The sequence below is a fragment of the Dromiciops gliroides genome, chromosome 5, assembly GCF_019393635.1.
Source record: "Dromiciops gliroides isolate mDroGli1 chromosome 5, mDroGli1.pri, whole genome shotgun sequence".
NCBI lineage: Eukaryota > Metazoa > Chordata > Mammalia > Microbiotheria > Microbiotheriidae > Dromiciops > Dromiciops gliroides.
Window position 1 is genome coordinate 237,253,829 of NC_057865.1, and position 15,842 is coordinate 237,269,670.

At 40.2% G+C, this 15,842-nt stretch overlaps 1 protein-coding gene across 1 annotated transcript in view; it reads right to left on the minus strand.

Moving 5' to 3' along the window:
- GRIP1 (glutamate receptor interacting protein 1) overlaps nucleotides 1-15,842 on the minus strand; it is a 548,438-nt gene that overhangs the window by 123,713 nt on the left and 408,883 nt on the right. The window contains exons 12-13 of the mRNA XM_043967674.1: nucleotides 2,970-3,156; nucleotides 2,177-2,322 (exon numbers count right to left, since the gene is read on the minus strand). Of these exons, the coding sequence (XP_043823609.1) occupies nucleotides 2,177-2,322; nucleotides 2,970-3,156 (333 nt within the window). The remainder of the gene's footprint in view (nucleotides 1-2,176; nucleotides 2,323-2,969; nucleotides 3,157-15,842) is intronic.

Consider the following 15,842-nt stretch of genomic DNA (forward strand, 5'->3'; position numbering starts at 1 on the left):
ACAGGGACCTAGAGCTAGGTAGAGACTTGGATGGAATGGGGAGGGAAGAAGGAAAAAGGATAGAGAGGAAATAAAAATTTCAAGACAGGTAATGGGAAGAGAAGGATGGTTTCTGCAGGCAGCTAGCCATTCTGAGATGCTTGTATACAAATAAGCTAAAATACTAAAAGACCTAAAGAGGTCATTCATATTCTAGTAGCCTCCAGAACTTGTGAAGTATGCAGTCTGGGCTCTTTGGTTATAATAACTCACATTTCTCTAGCATTTTATAGTTTGCTGAATGATTTACTACAGTCATTCTCTGAGGTAGGTAGGTTGGTTGTTGTTGGAGTCAAGTTACAGTGTGTCCAACTGTGGCTGATCAGACCAATACAAGCTCAGAATGCTCTACCACAGGTCAGTCATCCATAGTCCATAGAAACAGGCCTATAACTGAATTATGTGGAATTTCCAATGAAGAAGCTCCCTTCCAAGGAAAATCAGCACCTGCTCAGCAATCTTTAGTCTAAAGGAGTTGTCTCAGGTAACTGAGAGGCTCAGTTCAAACAGTGCATGCCAGTGGTAGGACTTGGTCTTTCTTACTCTAAGGCTGGTTACTGTACCTTGCTCATTCTGTAGCCCCATTTTGCAGAGGAGAAAAGAAAAGACTCAGAAAAGTTGTCTTGTCTTGCATAAAGTTTAGCTAAAATATAATGCTGGCCTTCGAGGTGATGACAAAAACTTCTGGCTAGGATCAGAGATTCAACTCAAAAGAGATGGCTCCGTGGGTACAGTCTTGCTTCTGGAGTAAGGAAGACCTGAGTTCAGATCTGACCTCAGACAATTCCTAGCTGGGCAAGTCACGTAACCTTTGTCAACCTCGGTTTCCCCAGATGTTTGTAACGATTGGAATGACGCCACCTGCTGGAGACTTACTGTAGAAGAGTTCTGCCCATGAAGCGAAGGTCTTTGAGGGCAAGACCAGGAGTCTTTTCTTTGGTGTCAGAAAGTGACGCGGGCTAGTGGGAGGAGGAAGGAAGAGACTGGCGCTTGCTCTCGCGCTCTTTCCTCTGGACTCGGGTGGAGAGCGGAGCTAGAAATGTGCTCTCCCTTTAATAGATAGGAATCTAGGCCTTTCCCTCTCTTTACCAAATTCTTATTCTCCTTAATAAATGCTTAAAAGTCTAACTCTTGCTAAAGCTTATAATTTATTGGCGACCACTCATTAGATATTTTAGACAGTTTAGCTAGAATTTTAGCCCTTAACATGTTAAAGGGGGATAACAACAGCACACACCTCTCAGGGTTGTTGTAAGGATCAAATGAGGTAATATTTGCAAAGTGCTTAGCATGGTGCTTGGCCCATAGTAGGTGTTTAATAAATGCTTGTTCTTTTCCCTTCCTTTGTTCCTTTCCCTTGCTAACACTTCTCTGGGTGAAGACTACTGGTGATTGAAAACAGGCCTATGTTTTGATTGGACATATAGCCTTGATTGCATTATTGCCGTGTTCTGAACAAATCTGCCCACACAATGAACATGGAGCGTGTGTTAGCCATGGATAAAGTCACAGGATGATCTGTGAGGTGTCTATATGATAAGTGGTGCCCCCTTCATCTCATTCTTCACTCCAGAGGTGGGAGAACAACGCTTATGATAACCCACTCCAGGAATCATGAATTTCTCAAACCCCTCCCCTGGAGCTATCTTGTGTGCTTCTGAGGGAAATTATTAGAGAGTGATGAGGCCTTCCCCCCCCCCATCCTTGACTGGAAGATATATATATATATATATATATATATATATATATATATATATATATATATATATATATATACACACACACACACACACACACACATATATATACATGCATACACATATATATGTATGTATATGTATGTATATATATGCATACATATTTATATATACATATATATAACTGTCCATTTAAGGAAGAATAAATGTTACCTAATATTCTTTCTTTAACTTGTCATTATTTATTTCCAGATACCCTTATGGTGATGTCCTAATGCATGACTAAAGAAATGTCTGATTCAGAATGACACCCCAAACTCAAACAAATAAAAAAATATTCCCCATGTAAGTAGTTCTCCCCATGCTAAATAACTAATATGATTCGCGTTCAGTGTAGTCCTGACAATGCCTCTATACAGGGAAAGATGATACAATCATACCTGCAACATCAAACTCTATTTCCAAAGTGACCTTGCTGGTGATAGAAGAATCTCGGAGAAGTTGACTGGCTTCCTCAAACGTGCTGTCTTCGGTGGGAATTCCATTGATAGCCATAACTCTGTCTCCAATTTGCAGTACACCGCACCTAAATTCACAACTGTGTGTTAGAGGTCTGATACAGGAGAGAAAAGAGTGCACAGTGACCAAGTGGAAGAGCCCCAAACTAATTGAATTAGAACGCTAATGAGCCACGGTTGTAATTGAGTTCTTTTTGCCTTCTGCAATCTGTATCATATAATATTAGGTTTGTAGCAGGTGCTACAGCTAATGGTGCCTTGCACAAATCCAGGCGGTGGCCAGAAGAAAAAAATGCAAGAAAGGAGATGAGAGTACTGAAGTGTCCCAAAGAAGTCATGAATAATTCAGCTGGGTAGGATCTGCTATGATTACATCTGAACTAATACACAGCAGTGATGAATGTGCTTTCCCCTATGGCATAAAAATTATTAAAGTTTAAACTTCAGAGATTTTCTTATGGATTTTCTCCCTTTAATTAATATCGCCTCCAGTCCCCTGATGGGAAAAACTGCAAGATAAAGGCACTGATGCTTGTTATTCTGCTCAGACTCGATCAAAAACATCAAATTTTATTGTCAGAACAGAGAGTTCATTACGGTCTGCATTTCCTGCATACGGCAATGTTCCATAAGTTAATCGCCATCCAATGGCATCCAATACCAAACTTCCTCAGAAAGCATGCAAGACAGGTGTCCTCATCTCTAAGTGTCTCACCTTTCTGCTGGGCTGTCAGCTTCAATATAGGAAATCAGCGGTGGAGAAGACAAAGTCTCAGTGGCAAATACACTGCCTTGGAGCTGGATCCCAAATCCCACGACGGGATCGGCGGTCAGCACTACCTCTGTAGTTTCAGTGTGGACGACCTGTCCGGCCAAGCCCACTGTGCTGGAGGCCAAGGACACTATATAAAAGAAAGGGACCCTTAAGTACCTACAGACAGTTCAAAGGAACATAGGTGTAGTTCAGGATACATTTCCCCCTCTCCCCAGTGCTTTTTTTTTTTTTTAAATGGGGAAATGAGGGTTAAGTGACTTGCCCAGGGTCACACAGCTAGTAAGTGTCAAGTGTCTGAGGCTGGATTTGAACTCAGGTCCTCCTGAATCCAGGGTCGGTGCTTTATCCACTGTGCCACCTAGCTGTCCTCCCCAGTGCTTATTGATACAAGTCCAAATTCTGGGCTTGCTAACAAAAATTTCAGAAAGGTTCCTTTATCCTTTGTTAACGGCAAGACAGACAAAGCTCCCATGGCTTACATCATTTTGACTGGAGAGCCCCCTTCCTGGGAGGGTTCCTGGTTTGTCTTTGTAGGTGGTACAACCATGTAGTGGAAAGAACAGTTAAGAGCTGGGAGGCATTCTATTCGTAGGTCTGTCACTAACTTTGTTGTTTAACCTTGATCAAATACCTTCATCTCATCTGTAAAATGAGAGCTGGACTAGATTATTTCTAAAGTTTCTTTCATTTCTAAAATTCTATGCCCATGCTTTACTGAGTTTCCATAAGCTAACAATTTTCTTTTTACCCTTACGGAGGACAAAAACCAATAATAACCCATCGAACCAAAGCCTGGGGACACAAATTTGCCTTGGTCCGTAGCCTCACACCATTTAAAAAAGGAACATTATGGTTGTATAAACTCTTCTAATAACAAAATTATACCCATTAAGTATTCTCCTCCTCCCATTATTTCGAATGTGTCTCTCCTCAACTTCCTGGAATCAACATTTGTTGCCCTGAGTAAGAGACCCTTTCTTTTGCTATCGCCTCTTGTAATTTCATTCTTAGTTGGGTCAAGCTTTACCCCTGCCCGGGCTCATTCCATCCCAGGCAGCCCTTTTATAATCCCCCCACCCCAAACCCCAACACTGTTTTTTGGGATGACCGAACTCCCTTAATATCCTCCACCTCTTCCTTAAATAATTATTCCATCTCCTCCCTTTAGCTGACACTTGGAGGTCCTGTCTCCAGTGAAAGTGGTTCCTTCTCTTCCATTTCTTCTAATTTATGGGTAAAGGTATTTAGCATGTCTTGGGTACTCACTAAAACTTTTAAACCACTGTTGGTCAACAAACTTTTTTGAACATCTGCTTATGCCATCCTCTTCCCTTCCTGTTATCTACAAATATCTAGAATACTCTTCCTTCTTAATGACTTCAGTACCTGGCTGACAGACTTATTCTCCATCCTGTCCCCTGCCATTGTTTTCAGTGAATTTTACCTTCACGGCAGTGACCATTTTTATAGTTACTGGATGTATTCATCTACAGTGACCTGCACCCTCACTCCACCTCAGTTTATCCACTTTATACATAGGACTCCAGACCTGTTACACTTTCAAAATATCAAACTCTGAAATGTCCATTTTTGACCACAATCTACCTTCTATTCCAGGTCTCTCATTCTCCCTTTCTTGCTGAACCTGGTCTCTATCATTTTGACCTCTAGTTTCTCAATGCCATCCTAATTTCCTAGTCCATAACCTTCCCTATAGCTTGACTGGCCTTTCTATCAAACCTAGATCTAAGAAAAACAATACCAATAATAATGTTAATAATAACAACAATAGTAATACTAATAGTTGTTAGCATTTATGGGGTAATTTAAAGTTTATAAAGTGCTTTACATATTATCTCATTTGATCCTCACAACCATCTTTGTGAAGTAGAAGCTGTTATCGCAATTTACAGGTAAGAAAATTGAAGAAGAGAAAAGTTATGTGACTTACCCAGGGTCATATAGCTAAGAAGTATCTGAAGCTGGATTTGAACTCAGGTCTTTTTAACTCTTAAGTCCAGTGCTATCCACTACATCATGTAACAATTATGATCCCATGGCTAACAATTTTAATCATATACTTGAATGAAGCAGAATAATACCCTAGAATACCTTTTTCCTTCATTTTTTGTGATACAGGCATACTTACCCTTCTTATGCTTTGCAAATATTGGTTTTGTTTTTTGTTTTTGTTTTTTTTTGCAGGGCAGTGGGGGTTAAGTGACTTGCCCAGGGTCACACAAGCTAGTAAGTGTCAAGTGTCTGAGGCCGGATTTGAACTCAGGTACTCCTGAATCCAAGGCCGGTGCTTTATCCACTGCGCCACCTAGCTGCCCCTGCAAATATTGTGTTTTTTTTTTAAACAAATTGAAAGTTTGTGACAACCCTGTGTCAAGAAATTTTATTGGCACCATTTTTCTAACAGCATTTGCTCACATCATGCCTGTATGTTTGATTTTGGTAATTCCTGCAATATTTCAAACTTTCTCATTATTATTACATCTATTATGGTGATCTGTGATCAATGATCTTTGATGTTACTAATTCTAATTGTTTCAGGGCACCAGGAACTGTGCTCAGAAAAAATGGTGAACTTAATCAATAAATGTGTTCTGATTGCTCTATCTGCCAGCCGTTCCCCATCTCTCTCCCTTTCCTTGGACCTCCCTATTCCCTGACATACAACTACACTGAAATTAGGTCAGTTAATAATCCTACTATGGCCTCCAAGTGTTCAAGTGAAGGGAAGAGTCAACAGATGTGGTAAACTTCACTGTTGTGTTATTTTAAGAAATTGCCAAAAATACCTCAACCTTTAGTAACCACTACCCTGATCAGTCAGTGAACATCAACATCAAGGCAAGACCTTCCACCAGCAAAAAGATTACAACTCACTGAAGGTAGGGTAGCTGGGTGGCGCAGTGGATAAAGCACTGGCCCTGGATTCAGGAGGACCTGAGTTCAAATCCAGCCTCAGACATTTAACACTTACTAGCTGTGTGACCCCGGGCAAGTCACTTAACCCTCATTGCCCTGCAAAAAACAAACAAAAACCTCGCTGAAGGCTCAGCATATTTTAGCAATAAAGTGCTTTTAATTAAGGTATGTACATTGTTTTTAAAAGATGCAATACTATTGCACACTTAATAGACTACAGCAGAGTATAAACATAACCTTTATATGCACTGGGAAACCCAAAAATAAGTGTGACTCATTTTATTGCAATATTCACTTTGTTGCAGTAGTCTGCAAACCCGCAATATCTTTGAGGGATGCCAGCATCTTCCTTGCCAATGCCCAATCCTGATTAATTTCTGCTTTCTTTGCTTATGAGCTGTTAAACTTGGGGGAGGGGGCAGAGGAAAGGAGCTGAGGTACAAAACTCTGTTAAATAGGCCTACTACAGATGTATTATATCTAACTTCAGCTGGGCCCTTGTTGCTTCTTTTCAATCCTTTTATTTGCCACCTATTGATTCCCTACCACATTCTTCTGGGCACTTTTATAGAAATTTTCCATTTTCCTCACACCCTAAATCTGTATTTCCAGCCCCAGCTTCTCTCCCATTAAGTTTTTCAGACATTTCAAACTTTACAGATCTAAAACTGAATTATCTTTCCCCAAAACTAGTTCCCCTTCTTGCTATCTAATCCTGTCTCTGATACTTTCTAACTGTGTGTATCTTGGCAAGTTATTTAACCTTTGTGAGCCTCAATTATGTTATGGGGGAAATGGTTGGTGGGGGTCCTTAGGAATTCCTCTTTAAAGAAATCCAATTGGAATAAAATAATATTTTATTTAGGTGCTAGAAAAAGGAGACCAAGAGAGAAGTCTTGCTTCTCTCATGGGGAGATCGTTCTAGAGATGGGGTTCTCTGAGATATCTATCTCCTCCAGCAGGATGAAGGCAAATTCTTTTATAGAGGACCAATGGTGGGTGGACCTATGAGGTGATCATCTGACTGTGAAAAGTTCCGTTATTGGGGGTGATCACCTGAGGCTGGAATGTCCCTCAGTGGTGATGGGCTCTTCTTGAGCCATCTCTGCCTCCCTGGTGCCACTCAGGTAGCAGCCACACCTAATGGGTTTATCTCTTTGGCTTCAAGGTGTGTCTGTCTTCTCAAGGAGAAGACTGGTGTCAGCTGGCCAGTTTAAACTTTAATAGTCCTAATCCCATAACAGTTTCCTCATCTATAAAACGGGGATAATTATAGTTTCTACTTCACAGAAAGTGATGTGAGAAAATAATCATTAATTAATAATGGATTTCTTGGGAGGACCCAGAGATTAGTTTAGTTGCTCTCTCTCCCTCTCACCCCAGGAAGTTCAGCCCTTGCCTGGGATGTGCCCAAGTGAGCAAAAGAAATGGAGATAGATTCTTTTGTCTAGCTCATTGAAGGACTAATGGGATTAAACCACACCTAGATACTGGACTTTGATTTAAGCACTTTAAGTGAGGGTCTTTTGCCTTCTTTTCCCTGGTGTCATCATAGAGCTCATTTTCATTTGGACCACCCTCAAGTCATGTTAACCAATGAAATTGTGTCTTGGTTTCTCATAGTCACTAGCTTCCATTTCTTCAATCCTAATTCTTGGGCAATTATTTTCTTTAAAGAGCTTTTCCATTTGACTTTTCAAGTTGTTGACTCTTTTTTCATGACTTTCCTGTGTCACTCTCATTTTTCCCTCTACCTCTCTTAATCTTCAAAGTCCTTTTTGAGTGTGTCTATGGCTTGAGATCAATTCATATTTTTCTTGGAAGCTTTGGATGTAGAAGCCCTGATGTTGCTATCTTCTTCTGAGGGTACACCTCGATCTTCCTTATCACCAAAGAAAACTTTCTATGGTCCGCACCTTTTTCTGCCTGCTCATCTTGCCAGCCTATTTCTTGACTTTTGACTCCTTCTTAAAGTAGGGCATTGCTTCCTGGATGCACTGTCCCAAGCTTCAGGGGGTCCAAGGTGGTACAATTCCTTCTTAAAGTGGAGTACTGCCTCCAAGACACCTTATTCCAAGCTTCAGGAGGTCCCAAATGGTAAGATTTAAGGAGAGGCACATTCTCAGCTCACCTGTGTTCTGGTCTGTAGTTAAGCACAGACTGCTTGGTCTTCTTTTTTTTTTTTTGTGGGGCAATGAGGGTTAAGTGACTTTCCCAAGGTCACACAGCTAGTAAGTGTCAAGGGTCTGAGGTCGGATTTGAACTCAGGTCCTCCTGAATCCAGGGCCAGTGCTTTATCCACTGCACCATCTGGCTGCCCCTGGCTGCTTGGTATTTAACCCAGAAACAAATCTGGTTCACTTTGGTTGCACAAGCAGGCATGCCTGTGCCCCTCTCCCACCTGGGACCACCACCCAAGACTGTGTCCTGTATATGAGCCGGGCACAACATCAGAGTTCCACCTCAGTGCCAGCAGAGACCCCTACAATCTCCCCGAGCCAACTGCTCAACCCTTTCACCAGACTGAGCTGATTTAGCTGCAGCTATAGCCAATACAGAGGCTCCAGAAATTTCTTTCTTTGGCATGACCTGGGGCTGGATCTGTGTCCCTGTAGCCACGGAGTTGGGCTCCACTTCCACCCTATTACAGCAGACCCCTCCTGCTGAACTTCTAAGCCGTCTTTGGCTGGAAAATTATCTCAGCTAGTCCTTTTGTGGGTTCTGCTGCTCCAGGAATTGTCTTATGGCATTATTTGGAGTTTTTTGGAGTGACTGTGTCAGGAGATCTGAGTGCTTACTGCCTTTCCTTCACCATCTTGGCTCTGCCCCATAACCAATAGAATTGAATGATGCTACCCAATTAGCTTTGATAGATGTATAACGACCTGCCTCTATCAAAAGAGGATAAAAGCTTTGACCATGTGAGGGTCACCCTCTTGGTTTGGCTCTTGGATTTCTCTTTTGGCTTCCTGGACTCACTCCCTTGGCTCTGAATGCTGTCACTTGGTACGTGCTTTTAGGTATGTAGGCCTAAAGACCTGAGACTATGAGGAAGTTAGGGAGACACTCAGTCAATTCTTTAATAGTGTATATGATATTAATTAATAATAAATGCTTAAAAAATAATAAATGCTTGCTTTCACAATGGGTACAATAGCCATTACTATATAAGTAGCAATAATGGTAGAAAAAGGAGCAGCTAGGAGGTGCAGTGGATAAAGCACTGGTCCTGGATTCAGGAGTACCTGAGTTCAAATCCGGCCTCAGACACTTGACACTTACTAGGTGTGTGACCCTGGGCAAGTCACTTAACCCCCATTGCCCCACCAAAAGAAAAAAATAATGGTAGAAAACACAGTCTAACATAAATAATATAAAAAGAACAGTGAAGTTGTGAAAACTCTTGTTTCTTCATCTATAAAATGGGAATAATAATAATAATAATAGTTGTGAAAACCAGATGAGAAAAGTAAATGTAAAACACTTCAAAAAACCTTAAAGCACTATATGAATGCTATTGTTGTTATCATTTTTATTATTATTTCTGTCAAAGACATTAACATTTATCTAGAATCAAAAGCAGGTCCATACTTGATTCCTCCCTCTCTCTGGATCTGTTCATATTCAATGAGTTGCCATATTCAGGCAGTTCTACCTGCACAATATCTTCATTTGTCTCTGCTTTCCATCCCTCTGTTAATATCTTAGTTCGCCCCTCACTGATTGTCCCCTGAACTGTGGCAGTTATCATATAACTGGCTACTAATGTCTTCTCTCCAGCCTGAATGTGAGTATGCAGGATTCCCCAATATCCTTCCAAAAGTATTACTAAATAAAGTTCATGGCATTGAAAAATCATGCTGTAAAAAAATGTTCAAGGACCTATCAACTCTAGGATGCTACAATTGTCTCCAAAAATGTCTTGGGATTTATTGAAATTTGCAAGAAGAGTTTTCTGGAAACTAGTGCAAACTGATGAAACTCATACATATTGAATTCCTGAAACCTATTGTCTGATGCTGTTCACTGTCAAATACAGAAAGAATTAGGAAGAGGCTTGAATGAAAAGATGAACTGAGGATTTCCATATAATGAGGCAAAAGAAGCAATGGATTTATGCAAAGTAGAAAACAACAGGAACATGTTTACTGAATTTCATCAATGATGACCAGGGAGTTAACTTGTAGAAGGGAATAAAGATGACATGTAAATTACAAACCCATAGTTCAAGAATCTCTCTGATCAATTCTCTCTAGGTGCTAAAAACTCCTCCTTTAGTCACCATTAGATTGAAAGCAATTGAGTTCTGGCCTCAGAAATACTTAGGTTTATTCACTAATTAGAATGGTAAACACTCATTCTGGAAACTTTCTGCTAAATTATTATTTTTTTCTTGATAAACATATTTTATTATTTTCCAGTTACATGTAGAGATAGTTTTCAAAATTATTTGTATCCTAAATATATTTTCATATATTATTCATTAGTTTTTACTGGATCTAACCATAAATACCCACATTTGGGCATTGTGATATAACGGAAAAAGTAACAACAATAATAGCATTTTAAAGTTTGCAAAGCACTTTACGTATATTATCTCTTTTTTTCCTTTTCTTTTTTTTTTTTTGCAGGGCAATGGGGGTTAAGTGACTTGCCCAGGGTCACACACCTAGTAAGTGTCAAGTGTCTGAGGCCGGATTTGAACTCAGGTACTCCTGAATCGGGCTGGTGCCCCACCTAGCTGCCCTTTATTATCTCATTTAAACCTCATGACTTTGTGAGAACATTTGACAAATGATGAAACTGAGGCACAGACAGTTTAAACAACTTGCTAATAATGGTCAAGAATTTCCCCATTAGATTGAAAGCTCCTTGACAGCAAAGACTGTCTTTTACTTTATTCATTCATTCATTCATTCATTTATTTATTTATTTAGGTATCCACAGAACTTAGCACAGTGCTCGGCACAGAGTGGGGCACTTAATAAATGTTTGATTGACAAATTTAATATAATTGACACAAACAAAGCTAGGAAGTATTAGGCCTGCCTGACTCCAGTCCCAGAGTTCTATCCATTATGCCACCTAGCTGCCCTCTCTCTTTCAGTCTAAGTTTCCTTATCTGGGAAATGAGAACATTGTTCTTGATTACTTCTGTAAGATCTTTCCCTGCTCTAAATCTACAATCCTGAGATCTGAATGCATAGGCTTTATGAGAGATTTGAGAAAAGAGAGGAAGAGAAAATTCCAAAATCAGAGTCCCTTCTAAACTTAAAAAAAAATTAATCTTGGACAACCCTGAAGGTCATTACACCAAAAAGTATGAGCCTTTAAAAAATACACACGATAATGCAAAACATTCAAAAATCACATCAATTTTTATGTTTGGGGATATTATAGTTTAGGAATCAATGACCTCATTAGATTTGGATATGATGCATCAGAGTTAACCTATGGGAGGAGGCACTTTGATCACGTGTCCTTCAACGCTCTGGCCATAGGAAGAGAGGTAGGAATGTTGGCTGCTAATATCTTCCTGTTCTACTTTGTGAGCACAGCCAGGCAGGGCATTGGGTCAGCAGAGGCATCTCCAGGAATGCACCAAAGGAACTGCAGAATTTGAGAGGTGGAAGGGCCCTTAGTGACCATCCGGTCCAGCCCGTCCAGGAAAGAAATGCTCAGTATAATATACTTGACAAGTTGTCATCCAGACTCAACTAGAAGACCTACAAGGAGAGGAAATTCACTTCCTCTTGAGGCAGCCCATTTGACTTTTGGACAGCTCTAATGGTTAGGAAGTTTTTCCTGACATCCAGCCTAAATTGGTGTTTTTACAACTTCCAAATATTACTCCTGTTTTTGCCACCAGGGACCCAACAGAAACAAGCCTAATCTTTTCTTGATATGACAGCCCTTCTCTACATGACAGCTATCATGGGTCCCCCGAGTCTTCTCCTCTCAAGGACCAAACTCCTTCAACCAATCCTTACATATCAAGGACTCAAGGCTGTTCATTGTCCTATCCCAGGATTATCAATGTCTTTGTTAAATCGTGGTAACCAGAAGTGAAAACAAGCCTCCGGATGAAGTCTGACAGGGGCAAAAGGAGTACAGCGGGACCATGACCTTCACATTCCTGGAAGCTACACCTCTATTAATGACACTTAGAATTACTTTAGCTTTATTGTCTGCCACATCCTGGTGCTGGCTCACTGAGTTTGTAGTCCACTAAAACCGCAAGCTCTTTTTCAGAATAGTTATCTCTGCCAGGAGAACACTGTACACAGTAACAGCAACATTGTGTCATGATCAATTAGCTCTTCTCAGCAGTACAATTGATGTGGGATGGAAATTTGGGGTCAAATTGATCGTGAGTTGTCCCAAAAGAATTACAAGATTCAGTAACTCAGTTTCCCAAGTTTTATTGCAATACTATGAGTGACCACAGGGAGAGAACCAGAAACGTGGAAAGGTATCTCTCGAATAGTGAAAGAAAAGACAGTTATATTTATAGTATGGATAAATTGATTATCAGTCTCATTATAATAATTTCCACCTTGGGGAGGTACAGGGGAGGGCCTATCCTAATTTGGAGTTCCTGAGGTCCTAAGCCAACCCCTGAGGCAGGTACCTTTTTCTGTGGATGCGTGTTTTTGGGGAATACACGTCATAAGGTGAATCTGGGGACAAATTTGGCCTTTTCTGCGCATGTCTCTTTCTGATTCCCATGGCTTGTTTCAAAATATCTCCATTTTTCATTAGAATTTCTATACCCTTGTCATTTCCTTTATTGTTATTTGACCTGACCTGTTATGGTCCTGTTATGGATACTGATCATTTATCAAACATCTAATATGTGCTAGATGATGGGATTAAAAACTAAGAAATAAAGGAAAGAGAGAGAGACAGACAGACAGACAAGAAGGAAGAAAGGGAGGGAGGGAGGGAGAAGGGAAGGAAAGAAGGAAGGATGAAAAAGAAAGGAAGAAAGAAAGTTAGGAGACAGACAGGGAGGGAGGGAGAAAGGAAGGAAGCAAGACAGGAAGGAAGAAAGAAAGAGAGAGAGAGAGAGAAAGAGACAGATAGACAGGAAGGAAGAAAGGGAGGGAGGGAGAAAGGAAGGAAGGAAGGGAGAGAGAGAGAGATTCAGAGACAAGAAGGAAGCAAGAAAGGGAGGGAGGGAGGGAGGGAGGAAGGAATGTTTGCCCTCAAGAAGCTTCTACTTTATCAAAAGAAACAACACGTACACTTATAGTTTAAGCATAACACATAGAAAATAAATACAAGGCATTTGGCGGGTGGGGGGGTGTCATATAGGAGGTGGAGTACTTCATCTGAGCTTTGACGGAAGCTAGGTTTGCTAAAAAGGTGGAGGTGAAGTCTAAGCATTTGTCTGTGTGCAAAGCCAGGTGATGTAGTGGGAGAGAACATATTCTAATGGAAAGGATGCTGGATTTGGAGACAGAAGACCTGAGTTCTAGTCGTGGTCCAAGTATCAAATATCTGCAGGGTCTCGCATAAACCACTTCTTTTGGGCCTTCAGATTCTTCACCTTTAAAATAATGGAGTTGGATCCAAGGTATCTAATTTCTCTTCCAATTCGAAATTCTCAATTCTCCCATGTGACTTTCCAGCTCTATTAATATAAAATGTGCTGTGCTTTTTGTCTCTTTTCTCTGCTGACAAAAATAAAGAGTTTTAAAATATTGGGTGAGAGTGTTTTATTCTTTTCGGGCTGGGTCGTTGCTTTGCGTTTCAGCCACATGTGAGAAATTTGCATTTTACAGGCAATAGTATCAATTTTTCACTAGTACACAGATAGACTTTTATTTTATTTGTTGTTACTGCTGTTATCCTCCATCCATAAAGAGTGAAAAAAGTGTCAAAACCAAAATAAAGAGGAGGAAATAAAGCTGGCAAGAGTCACAATAAACTTTTTATTATTAGTTAGTTGTTCCTGAGAAAACTTGTCACCGATATCATTTCAAACCTGTAGCAATAAAAGGCTCATAGCTTCCTATACCATCCTTTTATTGCCAGACTTTGGGATATTATTAATTTTCAGGTGTTTCTATACAAGGGCAAATAGTAGCATTTTATCATCATTACAAATTTAGTTTTTAATTTTTTTAAAAACTACACTTATTATTTTATTGATATAGGGAGTTTCTGATGAGGAACTTCCTCTGCCGATGTAGAATGATACCTACACAAGTCACATCCATTTGTTGGTGTTTGTCCTTCATTCTTTGTTTTTGTTTTGGGTTTGTTTCAGTTTTTTTTGTTCTTTGTTTTTGTTTTTGCTTTTTGCGGGGCAATGAGGGTTGACTTGCCCAAGGTCACACAGCTATTAAGTGTCAAGTGTCTGAGGTTGTATTTAAACTCAGGTCCTCCTGAACCCAGCACTGTGCCACCTAGCTGCCCCCCCCCCACCTTTTTGGTCCTTCATTCTTGAAAAGGACCATGACATTAGGGTGATGTCATGACTTGCACTGAATTGGATTTAAGTGAGGGAGGTCTGTGCAATGTCACCAACCTCACTCTCTCCTCCAGAGCCATCTGGATCCAGTGACAAGATATACATCAGGACAACTGGAGATGGCCCCGGATGTTTTGGGGAGTTTTTTATTGTTTTTTTGTTTTTGTTTGTTTTAGTGAGGCAATTGGGGTTAAGTGACTTGCCCAGGGTCACACAGCTAGTAAGTGTTAAGTGTCTGAGGCTGGATTTGAACCCAGGTACTCCTGACTCCAGGGCCGGTGCTCTATCCACTGCGCCACCTAGCTGCCCCTAAAGTTGTGGTTTGGGGATTTTTTTTCTTTTTTCTTTTTTTTGTTGTTTTGTTTTTTGGCCCCGGATGTTTTTAAGGCGATTGGGGTTAAGTGACTTGCCCAGGTCATACAGCTAATAAGTTTTTGAGGTGAGATTTGAACTCAGGTCCTCCTGACTCCAGAGCTACCTAGTTGTCCCTCACATCCATTTACAACTGAGTGGAATTCTAAGCAGCAACACTTTCTGTACCTCATTTGGTAAAGGAAATGACCTCATCTTTCAGTTTGTTTTTGGGTAATGACTCAATTCTTTCAATAAATGTTTATTAGTTGGAGTTGTCTAGGGTACTGAGAGTTTAAATTACTTGTCCAAGGTTAAGTCGGTAAGTGGTTGACATAAGACTTGTATGCAGATCTTCCTGATGCTGAGACAGTCTTTATCCACTATGCCACACTGTCTTCTGAATTTATTATATGATTAAAACAGATGCAGACATAGGCACTTTTGAGATACATTAAGATATATCCTTTAAGTATATTCTTTCAAAATAACAAATTCTGGCTAATGATGATAGGGAATGTTAACAAATGAATGGATAGTTGTTCTGCTTATGTTTCTATCTGAAGAACAATAATTTGCTAATTTAAGAACAATTTTGAGTTGATTAGAGGAAAGTGACTAAGGCTTGGATTCTTTCCATGAAATTAAAAAGGCTTAAAATCAATGCACATTTTCATTATCTTATGTCCACTAACCATCTCAACTGAGGAGGAATCCCTTACTAAATATAAATAACAGCATTTGAAATAGAAATGCAAACAGAAACAATCATTTTTCTTTCTTTTTTTTTTTTTTAGTGAGGCAATTGGGGTTAAGTGACTTGCCCAGGGTCACACAGCTAGTAAGTGTTAAGTGTCTGAGGCCAGATTTGAACTCAGGTAGTCCTGAATCCAGGGCTGGTACTCTATCCACTACGCCACCTAGCTGCCCCTATCAATCATTTTTCTTAATGTTTTTTTTTCCATGCCATAAAGCATGAGCCCACATTTTCTAGTGATTATCTTGGTATATATGTACATGGGACACGTTCATGGTATTAGCATGTT